The sequence below is a fragment of the Neolamprologus brichardi genome, chromosome 23 (genome assembly GCF_056152115.1).
Source record: "Neolamprologus brichardi isolate AB-2024 chromosome 23, ASM5615211v1, whole genome shotgun sequence".
Taxonomy (NCBI): domain Eukaryota; kingdom Metazoa; phylum Chordata; class Actinopteri; order Cichliformes; family Cichlidae; genus Neolamprologus; species Neolamprologus brichardi.
In genome coordinates, this window is record NC_142125.1 from 18,608,896 (window position 1) to 18,626,197 (window position 17,302).

Consider the following 17,302-nt stretch of genomic DNA (forward strand, 5'->3'; position numbering starts at 1 on the left):
CACTTGCGCTCGCTTGCAATGTGTTGCTTGCGCTTTCAACATTTCTGCCCGTGCGCGCTCAACTCTTTCTGTACGCTGTTATATTTGTGCCACAAAACCAGCCAATCACAGACTTGGATGCAAAAAAAATCTGATTGGCTGTTTTGGTGTCCAATCAGCTCGAAATGGATTCTGGGATATTGCATTTCGTCAATATCCCAGAATCCATTTCGTCCAAAACTCAAACGAGGCAGTGGCGGAGGAACACAGAGTGGCGGAGTTTGAATTATTTCTCTGTCTGGGTCACAAAATAAACTTTTAAGATATTTTCATGCGAGAATGGTGCTATGTAAACTTCTAATATCTGCTCGAGTTATCAAGACATCACATATGTGCTCTAACGTTTTCGGAGATGCCTGTTACCCACCAGCTGACCACATAGCTGTACTGGCCGTTGGGCATACTGGACATTTGCCCGGTGGGCCGATGGTGATTTTTTATTTTTATGTTTGTTTGTTTGTCTTTGTGACGGTATAAACAATGAAAGGCGGTGGATTAGCCAGTTGGTCATGATCAACTCTGGGCTGGACCAATTACAATACATCCGTATTGAAGGGAAAAGGAACGCGATTCGTCCCGGACTTCAGCTACAATGAAAAAGACACAAAGCTGGAGTTATTCTGTCTTTGCTGCTGTCAAGAGATGTATTCTAAAACACTTCTTCAGCAGAGAATCAGAGAGGAGAAACACACAGGTTTTCTTGCTAGCAAGGGCAGTTACCAGAGCGCTCGCACAAGAGAGTGAGGGCTCTGAGACTGCCCTGGTCTTTATTTATACATCAGTGGGTGTTTGTTCCTTACATCGACTTCCCTTAACCTGCTGGTCTGGAAAATCCAACAGTTCATCTATATGTAAAAAAGGGCACTTAGACTAAAACTGACATAGCTACGTTTATCCTACTGTAAAACAATAAGACAAGGTACGACCTTTCCCATGCTCCCAGGATGTGGGTGTGAATGCCAGAACACTCTGGAATGCATGCAAAGCTTTTGCAGACTATTAAGGATCGCACATCCTATCACTACCATATGTAAACTTATATTATTAAAAGATTATACTGACTACTAAGTACAATTTTCTATTGACATTTCCTCCTGTTGTCACGTATAACTTTTAGTGAGATATCAGTATGTAACATCTTGTTTTACATTTTCTGTCACATCGTCATTAATCACACAAAGTCTTCATGTTCCAACAGGTCGGAGTCATCATCATCATTTGTCACGGCTATGTATGCAGCAACAGTGGAAAATATTATGCGGTTAATCATGAGTTTTAGACTTGGCAGAATACATGTTACAAAGACACAAAATAAAAGTAAAAATATCCCAACTCCGATGAGTAGTCTTTTTAGCACCTGTAGCCAGGAGCCAGTGTAAAGCCAAGAAAACCAGTCACTTGTATCACTTACATAGTCCTGATTTTGGGCCTGCTGGATCTGTCTCAAGGTGTTCAGGGCGTCAGTCATGTTTGATGAGTGTACATCGTCTGGTATGTAAGTGCAGCAGGTGTTGTTGAACAGGACACAAAGTCCCCCTTTCTCTGCTAATATCATGTCCAGAGCTACTTGATGTTGCATCACTGCAATCCGTAATGCATCGATTTCCTGATTCTGCTGTTCGTTGATCTTACACGAAGCGTTCAAGAAGCGTCCAAAACGGTAGTCCAGAGTTTCAATCCTCAGCATGTTTTTTCCAGCTCCCACCCAGGGGAACAATGAATGGAGTACTTTCTCTCCAGTAGTCCATAATTTGAATTCCTTGGGCACGTCGCTTCCCCATATCAGGTCATGTGGTTGAAGTTTAGGAAACGTTGATCTTCTTTTCCGGCGTGCTGTAGAAGTGGTGTTTACTGCGGTCATCCTGAAAGTGTGGTCTGACAGGAATATAGGAGCACATGTTCCTGTCCAGCCTGGGGGCAATATGAAATATCCCCGTTGTCCACATAGCCAGGCCATTCCTTGCACCCAGTACTATTAGAGGGTCCACTCATATTCACAGGGGCGCCCTCTCCGTGGCCTGCAGTTTGGACACAGTTTGTGGTGTTTCCAAGGGGTCTGTTACCTTTCTCTTGCTGATAACACATGGAGTGGTTCTTCCCTGGCAATTGGTCCAGGAACACATATAGTGTGGGGTGTGTCGACGTGCTGGGCATATGAGAACAGACATAACAGTCTGTATTTGCTGATTCTGCCTTTGTTCTGTCGTGAATATAACGGTACCAGCCATTGTTCATCCACGGATGGATGTGGTCTTGCGTCATGTCTCTTAGGTGAGAGTTGTCGTGTGTCCATCTTTTCTGTCTGCCTCGTGGTTCAGCTGTTTCCGGCATCAGCTGGAGTCCTGTAAGGGTGAGCGTTGTAGTCAAGGTAACCAGGAGGGTCCATGGCTACGTACAGGTCCGTCACACCCTACTACTAATAATAATAATGGATTGCATTTATATAGCGCTTTTCGGGACCCCTCAAAGCGCTTTACAATTCCACTATTCATTCACTCTCACATTCATACACTCATACACTGGCCAACACCAGTAGGCGGTAGGTGAAGTGTCTTGCCCAAGGACACAACGACCGAGACTGTCCGAGCCGGGGCTCGAACCGGCAACCTTCCGGTTACAAGACAAACACCTAACTCTTGAGCCACGATCGCCCCACTTGGTTACTCTAGAGTTGGCCAATGGCTGGAGGTTGAAGTGCGAGCAATTCCCTACGGGCGCCCAATCAGCACTTCCCCCTCACCACTGAAGCAACCAAGTGAGGGTGAAACTTTCCCCTACTAGTTGATTTCTGTGGAGGAAGTGGAATCCTCTGGGACCTCAACCTTTTTGCAGTGGCTCTGATGTATCCAGGAGGGTCTCTCCGCTATTTTGCAGGCAGTTGGAGTGGTCAGAAGCACTTGGTATGGACCCTCTCACCATGGCAAGCTCCAATTTTTCCTTTGGAGTACTCGGACAAGGATCCAATCACCTGGCTTCAACCTGCAAGGAATGGGTGAAAAAGAGTCTTGCGGCAGTTTATTGTTCAAAACAACTACTCTGTTTATCGACAATCGAGTCATCCAATCCGATTTATTGATTTATTGATTTATCTAGTGGCTCGCTAGTAACTGGTAGTGGAAAAGGTCGCCCATGTAGAATTTCAAATGGGGACAGTTTATTATTTCCTTGTGTTATTCTCATCCACATCTTGACTAGGCCTACACATTCTGGCCATGGTCTGCCAGTTTCTTCCATTGTTTCCCTGAGCCTTTGTTTTATAGTGCCATTTGTTCTCTCCACTAATCCTGCACTCTGTGGATGGTAGGCACAATGATGTTTCAAACTGAAACCTAGTGCTTCAGATACTTTGCTGATCACGTCATTTACAAAATGGGTTCCATTATCTGATCTTATCAGAGTAGGAATTCCATATGTTGGAATGAAATGGTTGCATAGACACTTTGCAACTGGGATTGCGTCTGCTTTTTTCACTGGGTATATTTCTGGCCATTTTGAGAAAACATCTATAATTACTAGAGCGTATTTTGAACCCTGCCACTCATTCAATTCAATGAAGTTCATATGAATTGTATGAAATGGGTCAGGTGGAGTAAGAAAATGTCCTCTTTTTGGTCTTAAGTTACCTTGGGTATTATTTTTTTGGCAGATCATACATGTTCTCACATATTCTTTTGCTAAAGTTTCAAAATTTACAGTGTAGAATTGTTGGTTTATTATAAAGACCATCCCTCAGATTATCCCTCCTGATGAGACATGGCTTAAACCATGGCTCACTAGAGCAGCTGTTTCGTGTAATGATTTGGAAGAATGGGTTTTCCTGCTATTTTCATTATGTCATCAGTGTCTAGTACTGCTCCGTGTTTTAGCCATTGCTTTTGTTCTTTTGATGGTGCTGCTTTTTGCAGCTTTATCAGCAAAATTGTTTCCCTTTGTAATTTCAGAGTCATCCTTCTGATGTGCTGCACATTTGCAAATTGCTAAATGTCGCATCACATAAGGAGTTTCCTCCCATGTAAACATGTGTGCCGTGATAAAACTTTCCTCCACACACTAGAAATAAGAAACTAATTTCAACCCTCTGTTACATCTTATTCACTTATGTTATAATCCAGTAATTTTTTCAAATCTAGTATCAATAAACTAATTTGCATATCAACTTATAATGCGCTAAGTTGACAGGTCAACAGAAATGCACGTTCAAAATATTATCACAAAAGAGAATTTCCTTCATACAGTAAATTACTTGTGTTGCATCAATCAAACAGAAAGCATCTCACAATTTATTGTATTACCAACTAAATTTATTGTCTGATTACTGCTTGGTCATACCAGACTCTCTCTGTCTTTATTTTATCCTTCTCTGTTTTCACAAACGTTTCAGCTATTGTCAAGCTAAAGAGTTAAATGTCAACAGTGGATAAATTCAACATTTGATAACAAAACTCTGTTAAGTTTTCCCTGCTTTAACAGCAATGGGAGATATAGGCGCATGTATAGTGTGTGCTATAGTGTAAGCTGTTCTTCATTGCATGTATGTGTGTTAGTATGCTTGCATGCAGGGCCTGTAGGCCTGTCTCACCCAAAAGGGCATTTTCTTAACAGTTGCCTTTCTCTCGCGTGTGTTAAGAAAGGCAAATGTGCTTGTAGCAGTTGTGAGATTAGTATGCTGTTATATATTACATTATACCTGTAATCAAAATGAGTACTGATACTGCTGTAGGCCACATCATACTTCTTGTGTAATCAGTATGTAGTTTTAGTTTGCATCATACTTCTGAGTTAAAAGAACGTGAAAATCATTAGATTCATTAGATAAGTTTGTATTATCCTATACTGCTGACTTACTGTGAGTGAGTTACACTGTTTTCTGATAGTAGAGACAACAGAGCACATTTGTCACCTCCACCTTTGTTGGATGCAGAAAAACAGGGAGCCAAGGTCATAACTCAGGCTCACCGACAGAAAGAATGTGAATGCTTAGTTTTATGGCTGTGGCGCATTTTGTATAGCTTCTTTTCTTTTGTTTAGTAGCTTTCTGCCTTCACCTGAGAGGGTGTTCCCTAAGTATGTGACTTCAGGTCTCCATAATTAGAGTTTATTTAAAGATACCTTGTGGCCTTAACTCAGCCAAGTGACGTAACATAGCCATAGTAATTTGCTTACACTCTGTGGCCAGTCACTAAAATGTCATCTATGTTAGAGTTGAGCGTTTGATAATCTTATACAATAATCTAATTCTATCACTGAGAACCATTGTTCTTTTGGAGTGACTTGATTCAGTATAGAGTGGGGATCTGCTACTACTGGTGGCATCATTTCAGTGATTTCATTTATTGCTCGCAGATCATGCACTAGACGGTATTTTGCAGTATTAGCTTTCTTCATCACTTAAACAAAACATCACTCTTTGTTTTATTATTATTATTATTATTATTATTATTATTATTTCAAATTCTCCTTTCTCAAAAACAGAAAATGAAGTTGTAGTTGTTCTTTGCTGAGAAACACAAAAACCCCTTCTTTTTTTTTTTCCAAGACAAGAAACTAAGTTTTAACTTTTCTGATTTGTCACCTAAAACAAAGCAGATAACCCAGCTCTCAGCTGGCTCTGAACTTATCATCATCAAGGTCACATGGTGAGAGCCACTTCAGAAGTCACAGTACTCCTCACTCAAGCAACACGTCAAAAACAAAAACTGCAATAGTAAATCATATGCCTAATCATTATATGTCACTGTGATCCACGAGTGTGATCACAAATTTACTTATTTTTCAAAACAAAACAGAACAACAAAAAACAAACAAACAAAAAAACAAAAACAAGTTGCTGATGGCATGAATGCTTTACACAGATGAGTCAGCATGCAAAAAAGGCTGCTGCCAAAAACAAATCAGAAGTATGAGGGGAAAAAACTGAGCTCACAGACAGCTGAATGTTTGAGCTCTCATGCAGCTCCTGCTCTAAAAACGTGTTACTTGCTCATCAGCTTAGCAGTGACCACATATTTAATTCAGCTTCTCAATCATGTAGCTTTAGATGTTGTATACAGGGTTTAGCTTATTAGTTGTTAGTATAGGTGTGCTCTATATTTCAGCAATGTCTCATCTAGGATGACAGGTTTTCAACCAGGTCAAGTGCCTCTATGCACTTAATTAGTTTAGGTATTTTCTTTATTTTCTTCATCTCACATATTATTGTACTGAATTTGAGCTTAACCTTAAGCTTAATGCAGACTGCTTTTAACAGTTATCCACCTCACATCATAACTGACTGAGGTGCCTCTTCATATTAATATTATTTCATTATTAATGCTATTATTTTTTTATATAACAGCAATGGTATATTACAATATTTTATTTATATTTTATTTTGTATCCACCAAGGGCTTCGGGTGATCTGCAGTTTCACCCTTTCCCAAGCTGGAGACATTTTCCTTTTCACACACTTTCCTTGGCTGAACAATGACACAACCTTAATATACCTTATGCATCTCTCTATTTCATTTAATATGTGTTTGTGTGAATTATCTGCTTTCATTCATTCTATTCATTCTGGGCATGGTCTTCATCCCAACTATGTTTCATTATTAATACCAGTTTACAGGTTGTTATCCTTGCTATTATTAGTTTAAATACATTAAAGATAAGTTCTAATTTAATTTAGCCTTTTGTTTATTTTACTTTATTCCTCTTGTATTTATATCTATTCAGTCGGGTCTGTTTCCAACCCTTTTTAAACTACTTTAAACTACTTTGATCTTTAATTTTCACTTGGTGAGGAATTATTATGTTCTTCCTAGTCTGAACTGCTCTCTTCACCTGAGCTGCTATCCTATTCTGAGTTACTGTCTTCTTTGTTTCTTACAGTCACATACAAAATGTCCCTCTTTTCCACACCTCCAGCATGTAGTGCTAAAGCCACTGTTTGGTGTGTGTGTGTAGGTCTGCCTCTACCTCTTGCTCTTCCACTATGCATTCCTCTCCCTTTCTTCTGGATTAGTCCTGCTCCGGCTTGTTGTTTTTCTAAACATTTCTCATCAGGTGTTAAATTTGCTTGTTTATTCTCCATTTTCAAAGATTTTTGCTGGGCCGTCACCGGCACGCTTGACTTCAGAGTGGCTTACTGATACGGCCTTCTACTTCACCCTAAACGTGAAGCGGTATCAGTTTTATGAGATGAAACTCAACTGTTCTCCTTTGTCACCAGTACGTGAGCCTCAGCAAAGAAAACAAAAATGGGAGTAGTTCAGCAGCGTATTGTGCTGTAAAATCAACTTACTTCCAGACACATTGTCAATGGAAAATTGTACGTAGTAGTCAGTATAGTCTTTTAATGATATAAGTTTGAATATGGTAGAATACTGCATGTAATCATTTGTGTTTAGAAGTATATAGTTGGTGGCATATTGAAAGAATGTCTCATCCTAGGAGGTCTGTAACATTCCAGGGTGTTCTGGCGTTCACCCCCACATCCTAGGAGCATGGGAAAGGTTGTACCTTGTCTTATTGTTTTACGGTAGGATTAACGTAGCTATGTCAGTTTTAGTCTAAGTGCCTTTTGGTTTGATGAACTGCTGGACTTCGAGACCAGCAGGTGTAGGGAAGTCATTTATGGGGTCACACACACACACACACACACACACACACACACACACACACACACACACACACACACACACACACACACACTTACTTCAATGTATGGAACAAACGCTCACTGAAGTGTATAAATAAAGGACCAGGGCAGTCCTCAGGGCGGGTCTCTGAGTCTCACTCTAGGCTGCCCTTGCTAGCAAGAAAATCTGTGTGTTTCTCCTCTCTGATTCTCTGCTGAAGAAGTGTTTTAGAATATATCTCTTAACACACATACACACATAGACATTTGCGCGCTTTTACAATTTGTTACGAAGTAATTACGGCTACCTCTGAAACCTAAGTTTAATTTGATTCCTTTCGGCGAATCCTAACCTATTTTATTTTGTTACTTTAAATCTTTGCGGCCGTTTTATATACCAAAATAGTGTTTCTCAGCCTCGGACGTCTCACTGGTGGTTTGGATCGTCAGACTGAATCCCACCGCCGTGGACCAGCCCTACCGGCCCAGACCTACCGGCCCAGACCCAAATTCACGTCCTGGGGCTCTCTCCTCGTCTAAGAGGGCTGTCGACAGACTTCGGTGCTGGCTTCCCACGGCGTCAGGAATCAGTGCTGGATCTTGGAACAGAGTCGCAGATAACAGTTCTGATGTTTTCTGCTCCGGCTACGAAGGACCAAAATAATGTCGAGAGATGTATTCTAAAAAACTTATTCAGCAGAGAATCAGAGAGGAAAAACACACAGGTTTTCTTGCTAGCAAGGGCAGTCACCAGAGCGCTCGCACAAGAGAGTGAGGGCTCAGAGACTCGCAACTCTGAGACTGCCCTGGTCTTTATTTATACATCAGTGGGTGTTTGTTCCTTACATTGGAATGTGGAGGTGTATATGTATGTGTGTGTGTGTGTGTGTGTGTCAGAGTGTGACCCCATAAACGACTTCCCTTAACCTGCTGGTCTGGAAAATCAAACAGTTCATCTATATGTAAAAAAGGGCACTTAGACTAAAACTGACATAGCTACGTTTATCCTACTGTAAAACAATAAGACAAGGTACGACCTTTCCCATGCTCCCAGGATGTGGGTGTGAATGCCAGAACACCCTGGAATGCATGCAAAGCTTTTGCAGACTATTAAGGATCGCACATCCTATCACTACCATGTGTAAACTTATATTATTAAAAGATTATACTGACTACTAAGTACAATTTTCTATTGACAGCTGCACAGCTGCCTCTTCTCCCCTCATTCTCTCCCCACCCTCTCCTGTTGCTACTTCAATCATGAAACTGATCAATGATCAGCTGATCATCTCTCTTGTTTGTTTATCACCCACTCTGCGCCAGAAAGAGGAAATCAGCAGATGTCGCGCTAAACAACAGCAGCACGTTCAAGCTTGATAAGCTGTTGTTAGAATTTATTTAATATTACTTTCTAGTATCAGCTGATGTTTGTTGGAGCCACAGCTGTAAAAGCTGCTGGTCGTGATATTGGTTTGGATATGTGGTGAGAGGGTGGATATGTGGTGAAGATGAAACCAGGAGATGTCCTTACTGAATCATCAGAGCTGAACAGGTGATGGAGAAACAGGTTTACCTTTTAGGTGACATGAATGAGTTGAAGGGAAGTTATGAACTGTTTCTGAGAGACAAATAACACCAAGATCCTTTTCTGTGTAGCTGACAGCTGGTAACTGTGCAGGGGCGGATCTAGCAAAGCATTAACAGGCAAAGGGGGGCACAAAGATATTCTTTTTTTTTTTTCTTACTGTCATATAAAATGTCTAGCTTTTATTAAATAGTTATCTGAATCTTACAACCAAAGTTTGTATAATAATACACAAGATTGGCTGTAGACCATTGTTAATCATTCAGAACACTGTAAAAATAACAAAAATTGCATAAGAAGTGCATAAATATTTATTTTACGTGTTTGATGTGTGTGGCGGGGCGTGGTCTGCAGTGACACTGCAGGGGAGGCGGACCCACCTGAGCGGCATCTGCAATCACGCCTGTAAAGTAAAGTCTGTGCTCTCTCGGCTGTTGTTTTGATGTGTGTCGGGCTGTGAATTGATAAGCTAAAGCCGACTGTGTGGGTACAGCAACCATGTGTGAAAAGTGGTCAATAAAGTAATGCTACAAAGCGTGTTCATGCAAACATCGTCGGGTCTGCCATGGTACAATGGGACTTCTGCTCATGAATCTCTGCGCACAGCGTCTGCAAATCGGGGCTGTACGAAGTCACCTCATCTTTACACAAAACTGTAAGCTGTCATCTGTGAGGCGCGAGCGGTGTTTGTTTTTTTACCATAGTTCATGGTGGAGAATGGCTGCTCTGCTGCGTTTTTCTTTGTAGCCGTATGAATGGCAAACTACACTCATTGGCAGCGGCATAGGCACACTTAAAATTTCTTCTGAAATTTTCGCTTTCTAGTTTATATATTAGTATTTCAGTAAGTTCCATTAAGAGGGGATTCAAGTTCTTTTACATATTTACATGTTTTTAAAGTAACACAATAGTTACTTTTCCTGGTAATTAGTTACTTTTATAATATTGTAACTCAGTAACTAACTCAGTTATTTTTTTGAAGAAGTAACTAGTACCTATATTGAATTACATTTTCAAAGTAACTTGCCCAACACTAGTCTTTACCTTACAACATAAAGCTCCTTGAGGTGACTTTTCTCATGATTTGCGCTATACTGAATTATGAAAAATGTAACAACATCAACAAAAATATCCCAAGAGAGAGATTACTTGATCTGCTCTTGTAAATGTGTGACCTTGGAGCCAAAAAAGTGTTTTATAACTTTTAAAACAACCCTTTCAGCCTTTACTCAAATTTACTAGTGAACAGGCCCTTAATATTAGCTATCTATAACACCATATTTATGTGATTAACCTCTAAATAAAACATAACATTAAACCATCAAAAGGTTTGTTTTAAATTCTACTCAGATGAAATTTTAAAAGCTGCCGCTCTCATATTTTAAACAGTTGAAGCTTATGTCGCTGTGCATTTATGTCGAGATGGCAACATTGTCCAGCAAGTTTGAAGCAACCAATTATTAAGATTGAATTATGTTATGAAAAGGTCCCATACCTCAGAACTGAGTTTGGCAGTGTTCATCCTGACTTTTTGTATCTATTTATTACATTTTTATTTTGTTTAGTCTTATAGCCAATAAATGGGAATATTAGAATCTTTGTAAACACAGCCACTGTTAAGGAAGCAGATACACAAAGGAAAATAACTACTAAAATACTGCACTATGCAAAAAATCTTCAGCCACCTTTCATTCTGCTTCCATGACCACTTTGTCATGGCTGTGTGCTGTGCAGGTAGGCAGGATTGGACCCAAACGCAGGGCTCACGGAGGCAGAAGTGAACTTAAGATACTCAGTTTATTACAGGAAAATAAGAAGAACAGAAAACTAACTAAACTGAGAAAACAAATAAACTAACAGGCAGGCAAACAGAACACACAGTGAAAATAAGGGTGAGCAGACATTAACGACGCAACAGAGGGCAAAGGAAAACACAGGGCTTATATACACAGGGAGTAATCAGGGAATGGGAAACAGGAGGGAGACACAGCTGGGAGAGATCAGGGCTAACGAGACAGGGTGGAAGTAAAACTGAACATACTGACATCAGACATGAACCTTCAAAGCCAAACAAGAAACAATTTACAAAGACACAGATTGACACTGAACTAAATCTAGAATAATAATCAAAATAGCACAAGTAAAGAACCAGAACATAAATCATAATACAGAAATTTACCAAAATTAAGAAACTGCAAAAAACGGGTCAAAATGACCCAGAACCGTGACACACTTTCACAATAATATTTTTTGGGTTTCTTTTTAAGCCAGTTAAGACTGACCAATGAAGTATTTAAGCTAAAAAACAACAACAAATAAACCAGTGTTTTGTCTACACATACTAGACAAATTTGTGTAATAAAAAGTTTTAAATTGTATCTTTAGGCAATTTCTTCTAATAGCTTGTTGCAAAATCACATATTTTTTCCCCATTTTTTTAGTTGAATCTATTAAAATTTTCAAAGATAACACAGTTTGGCAGGCATAAAAATAGTATTTTTGTACCAGCATGGGGATTCTCAGCTATTCCCAGAAAACTTAGCATATTTCATCATTCCTAAAAATAAATAAATACATTTTTATTTATTTTTTTATTTATTGTTATGTTCTTAAGAAATAGGAGGGAATCCAACAAAGACCTGACACAGGACCTAAGAGAGGTGTCTGGACCATCAGCTGATCATTCTACTGGTTACAAAAGTCTCATCAGAAATGGTCTCAGTGGAAGGATGGGTGTAAAGAAGCCATTCTTAAGGAAGGGAAACGGAGAGAAAAGGCTCTGTATGCTCAATTACACAAGAATTTTTGTTTCAAATCATTGTCAATATGTTTGGAGAAGGTCATGAGAGATGACAACACTGAGTGTCTACAGCTATCTGTAAAACAGTGGAATCTCTGTCATGGTTTGATGCTGTAATTCAGCCAGTGGCGAAGATCTTTTCAAACTTGATGGAATTGAAAACACAGAAAGTGTGTGAGAACATTGTGTTTTCCATTGTGATCCCAGTGGAACACTATCAGCCATACACTGACCTCTCCCAAATCTGGACCCTCAACATTATCGAAGCAGTGTGGGGTCATCTTAAACAAAACAAAAGGCAGAAACATCAAAAGAGGAATTTTGAATGTTCTTCAAGAAGCCTGGAGAACTATTCCTGAAGACTACTTAAAGAAATGACAAGAAAGCTGCCTAAGAGAGCTCAGACTGTGCTGAAGAATAAAACTGGTAATACCAAATATCGACTTTGGAAATAATTAAAATTGCAAAAGAATAAATAAAAATAAAAAAGCTAAATAAATCACTACACCTTTTTCTCACATTTCCTAGCCAAATATAAATAAATTAGGTTTGGAATGAGACTTTTCCACAGTAGTGTAAGTAGACCATTATTTTTGAAACTGATGCTACGTCCACACGTACCCGGGTATTTTTGAAAACGCAGCTTTTTCTATGCGTTTGCACCTTTCGTCCACACGTAAACAGCGTTTTTGGTCACTGAAAACTGAGATTTTTAAAAACTCCGGCCAGGGTGGATATTTTTGAAAACTCCGTTTTTGCATTTACGTGTGGACAAGAAAAACGGAGAAAACGCAGCGTCAAAGGTGTGCGCATTTTTTGACGTCACACTGTGCGCCACTTTATTGTTTCAGTGAAATGAATTTCTACAATACTATTACTGTTACTTGTACTCTCTGCAGTGTTTAAATGCTTACATATACACACACAGTTACTGTCCCTCCACACATACGACTCGGTTCTGCTTCTATGCCCCATCCTTGTTTACTTTTTCCCACCGAGGCTTCTAGACTTCTGATTGGCCAACATTTCTACACGGTTAGAAATATATCGCCACCTGTTGCTTTGGCATGTTTCTAGCAGCGTTTTCCTTCATTTCTGCCTTTACGTGTGGACGGGATTATTTTTTAAAACGAAAACAGAAAATCTCAGTTTTCAAAAATACCCGTGTACGTGTGGACGTAGCCTGAGAGTAACAGTTACCACAACAGCCCACTCGGTCTATATTGAAAACACAAAAAACGCTGGCTGTAGCTGTAGAGTCTAACTGAAAAGTGAGTCTATCCACATAGCAGACAATGTTAGAGAATACAAATATTCAACTAAATTGTTTGTAGCTAACATGCTTCAGCATTGGACAGCTCCCAGCTAACTAACTAAATGGGGAAACAGCAGCAGGTATTTCCACAGGTGGAATGCAGAAGTTTCTGAGAGAAAAATGATGGCAGGAAACCTTGAGCTGCTGAAGTCAGACTGACTCAGATCTTATGAAGAGAGCTAGAGTATAGTTTATATTGCCAACAGCTCTTTGTCTTCTCCCATCAGATGACTCTAAGGTCAAACCGGGTCCAAATACAGCAGACATAAATCCCAAAGATGTGAAGAAGGTGAGAAAAGAAACTATATTTATATTTCAGAATAAGCTGAAGATTCTAAGATTGGTAGATCCTAACAAACTCTTTGAATGCCTGTTGTGAATTTGTAAGATGAAACTAACAAACTTCACTACACTACACATGAATAATTATCATATTGCATCAAGCTTTAGCTTTATACCCTTTCTGTGGGATCCTGATTAGTAAATTTACTGTCAGGTTCTATAGCCCTGTATTCTCACACTGTACGTACAATTTATCTGTAAAGCATGCGTAAGTTAAGTTTTCACCATTTATTAACAAATGTTTCTTTCTAAATTCCAGCTTCCATCCAGCTTCATACCTGAAGTAAAAAATGAATGTGCACAAATCTCCTACAGGTAACAACATCATAAATCCACAGCTGTAACAGCTTTCATGTCACATTCTCAGTAAATTTCTGTTGTTCTCATGTCTCACAATTAGAACAACACAGATTATGCAGACCTCTGGGAGCATTTTAGCATTAAATTTTGGATAATACTTTTAATGCACACTACAGGAAAATCTTTTCAAATTCAAAATTCAAATTTTTTATTTGTCACATACACAGTCATACACAGTACGATATGCAGTGAAATGCTTGGACAACTGCTCGTGACCTAAAGAAAAAAAAGAGAAGGCTGTGTTTTTCATCTCATTGAAGTCAAAATTAGGGAAATGTAGAAAAATAAAACAAGCTTTCCTTTGAACAACCAACAGAAACTACTACAATTTCTGTTTCATTCTTTCATCATTAGTGGAGGGTGCTACAGGACTAAATGCTCCTGGAGTTACCTGCGTTAACTTTGATATATATTTTACTTTTGTCTGTGTGCTACAGTTTGAAAGAATAATACAAACTAGTGAAAGTCTTTTTTTTTAGTATTTCTCTCTCTTTTTTTCCCCTTTTTGGTCAGTGATCGTGAGGCGGAGTCTGTTTAAGGTCATACAACCTTTATGTTATATCCTGCAGGTTCAAGTGTCCTGGTTCAGGTTTGTTCCTCTGTATTCTGACTGGACTGGTGTTTGATATGACTCGAGAGGCAGAGCTCCTGTACAAAATCATCCAGTGGGATGAGAGCGTCCTCCAACCAGCTGGAAAGGTGGCTGCAGGGCCACTGTTCGACATCAAATGTTGTGAGGATGCTGTCCGTCAGCTACACTTCCCACACTGTGCAACACAGGAAGGTGAGCAGATTATTTTTGACAGTAATGCCCACAATAATCACCCACTCACCCCAGAGACTTGTTGTATGTCTGCCTTTGTGATGTTGACTGGCTCTTGCTCTGGGTGGTTGCTGCAGTCTGCTCTTAGGTCCACCAGCCACTTGGCAGTGGTGTTGTGTGACACCTCTTTCTCCCAAATGTTCTTCTAATATTGCTCAGTTCCAGCTGTGTTGTGTTGTTATTCTCTTGAAGCTGAGAGTACATGCTGGATAGATCTTTGGAGAGCAGGCTGTTTATTTTCATGCTCTCTGCTTTCCCCAATATATTTCTTCAGCCTTGATAATTCATATTAATTGACTTTTACGTGTACTCAACTATGTGTGTATGTGTCGCTATATGTGTATATGAATGGGCACAAATATGCATACAGATTCTCACTATGAGTCACACGTGAACATAGTCGTGCACATGAGCTGACTCACTGAAAATGGAGAAAGTGAAAGTGCATGGTCATATTGAAGTGATTGATGATGATCTTAGTAATATGAATTCATTCCAGACAGCATGTTGAAAAGAAAGGAACAGAGAAGAGATAAGAGAGTCAGAAAAGGGATAAAAAGGCTGTTTGTAAGAGTGGGTAGTTAAAATGAGTGGATCAGTGGGTGTTCAGATAAATACATGTCTGTTGACTCTGTGTTTTCACAGCTCTGCTCTCTGATGGCCTCCTGTCTGTTGCCCACTTCACTGATGATGCAATGAGCTTCATCCAACCACTAAAGATCACAGATACTCATGTGATTGTCGATAACCCCCACCTCTCTGCCTTTGGCCTTGTCCTGGATTTCCTGATGGGCATTTGGAACAAGCAAGTTAAGGGGCAAGTTTTATTGTTCCTCAGTCCACCAAACCATACAAAACAGACTCAAAACATCAATGTGCTTCTTCTGCCAAGAAACATCCCCCTGGTTGAGGTAAAAATTCATTATTGTTACAGCTTCATCTTTTTCATTGTGTCAATAGAATCCAGTTTAGTGCATAGTTCTGTAGCTTTATATTCACTTGGAGTTGTAGCTACCAACAAAGAATGTGTGACATTGATTAAAATTGGATGTGGCATGTGGAACCACAATGTGTTCCAGTGTAGATGTGCAGTGGGAGAAATGAATCACTTACAAATAAGTCCCATCATAATTTCTGGTAATAATAATTGATTTTCTTTGTGGACAGGCTATGAAAAGCTGACTTGTGCTGTTGCTGTTGTAGCATTTCCTTCTTTGTGGAGCACATGGTGTTTAGACATTATGGCTGCCCACCAACCAACAGCCAGTTTAAAGTGTTACTAAAAAAACATTGTCATCTTAAACTGATGACTTCTATCAAAATCCTTGTAAAAGCAAGTGTGTTACATAGCAGCCATATTTAAAAGACAATTGGCTCCTTACTTTGGTAGTTACTTTAAAGCTTTATGTAAATAAACTTTAATTCAATGTTTTGGAAATTAAAAGAAACACTTGTATGAAACCAGTAGTTGCACCTGATTAAAGCTAGCTGACTTTGCCCACATGTAAGGTTTTAAAAACTTTCTCCAGTAATCTAAACTTCTATCCACCATCTTTACCAAAATTCGCCAACTGTCACAATGTGTGATGGCAGATGGCGTGGAGGTTGTGTTGTTCGGACCCAAATGCAGACAAATGAGTCACAACTGAACTTTAACTGCATTCATCTCTCTCTCTAATATCTCTACTGCTACCCAGAACATAACCAAGCAGTGATTATAAGCATCCATTACTGTATACGGCACAACAATACCAAACTCCTAAATATAAACTCCTGTTTATATTACCCTTAGCTATTCAGTAACCCTTTTAGCTGTGTTTAGCTGCATTTTTTTCTGGAAAAACAAAAGTTAATTAGAAAAATAGTGTCATGATAACAAATCATAGAAGTTTCAATTAAAATGCCAAATGTTTGCTGGTTCAAGTGTATCCCTTCTTAAAATTTGTAGATTTTATTTGGTGTCATTGTCTAAATAGTTTCATGTAGGGATAAAACTCTATATAAAATGTTCTGATGACTCTTAAGGTAAGCAAGCATCATCAAGCTTCCCACTTCATCCTGGTGCCTTCTGCGTGTAACCTCATCAAAAATACGACCTACACCGTTCACTGTCCCGTGGCCAATAAAATCCAACCCAAAGTAAGTACTCTGAAGAAAAGTTGTCCAGTACTTTAATGAAATGGAGGCATTAAGCTGTGTGTAAAATAATACCAGCAATATCAAAAATAATCAGCCTTTGTCTGAAATGCAGATATTTTCTACATTTAACATTTAATTTGACTTTTTGAATCAAGATGTTGTACGTTTTATGTTCATGTGGGTACCATGTAAGGATTTATTGGCAGAAATATCAGTGTCTACAGTGGAGGAAACTATAAACAGAATCTGGGCCTTAGGTGTACAAAACCATGTCATCCACATGA

General features: G+C 39.3%; 2 protein-coding genes across 2 annotated transcripts in view; one reads left to right on the forward strand and one right to left on the reverse strand.

Annotated features, from left to right (window-relative positions):
• Nucleotides 1-17,302, forward strand: part of LOC118454872 (uncharacterized) — a 30,793-nt gene that overhangs the window by 9,749 nt on the left and 3,742 nt on the right. Inside the window, exons 12-16 of the mRNA XM_087836814.1 lie at nucleotides 13,582-13,643; nucleotides 13,956-14,011; nucleotides 14,626-14,840; nucleotides 15,525-15,790; nucleotides 16,905-17,018. Of these exons, the coding sequence (XP_087692940.1) occupies nucleotides 13,582-13,643; nucleotides 13,956-14,011; nucleotides 14,626-14,840; nucleotides 15,525-15,790; nucleotides 16,905-17,018 (713 nt within the window). The remainder of the gene's footprint in view (nucleotides 1-13,581; nucleotides 13,644-13,955; nucleotides 14,012-14,625; nucleotides 14,841-15,524; nucleotides 15,791-16,904; nucleotides 17,019-17,302) is intronic.
• Nucleotides 1,211-2,162, reverse strand: LOC148096083 (syncytin-A-like). The gene is made up of 2 exons (XM_087835737.1): nucleotides 2,103-2,162; nucleotides 1,211-2,011 (listed from the first exon to the last, which is right to left on the reverse strand). The coding sequence occupies exons 1-2, from the start codon at nucleotides 2,160-2,162 to the stop codon at nucleotides 1,211-1,213; spliced, it is 861 nt and encodes a 286-aa protein (XP_087691863.1).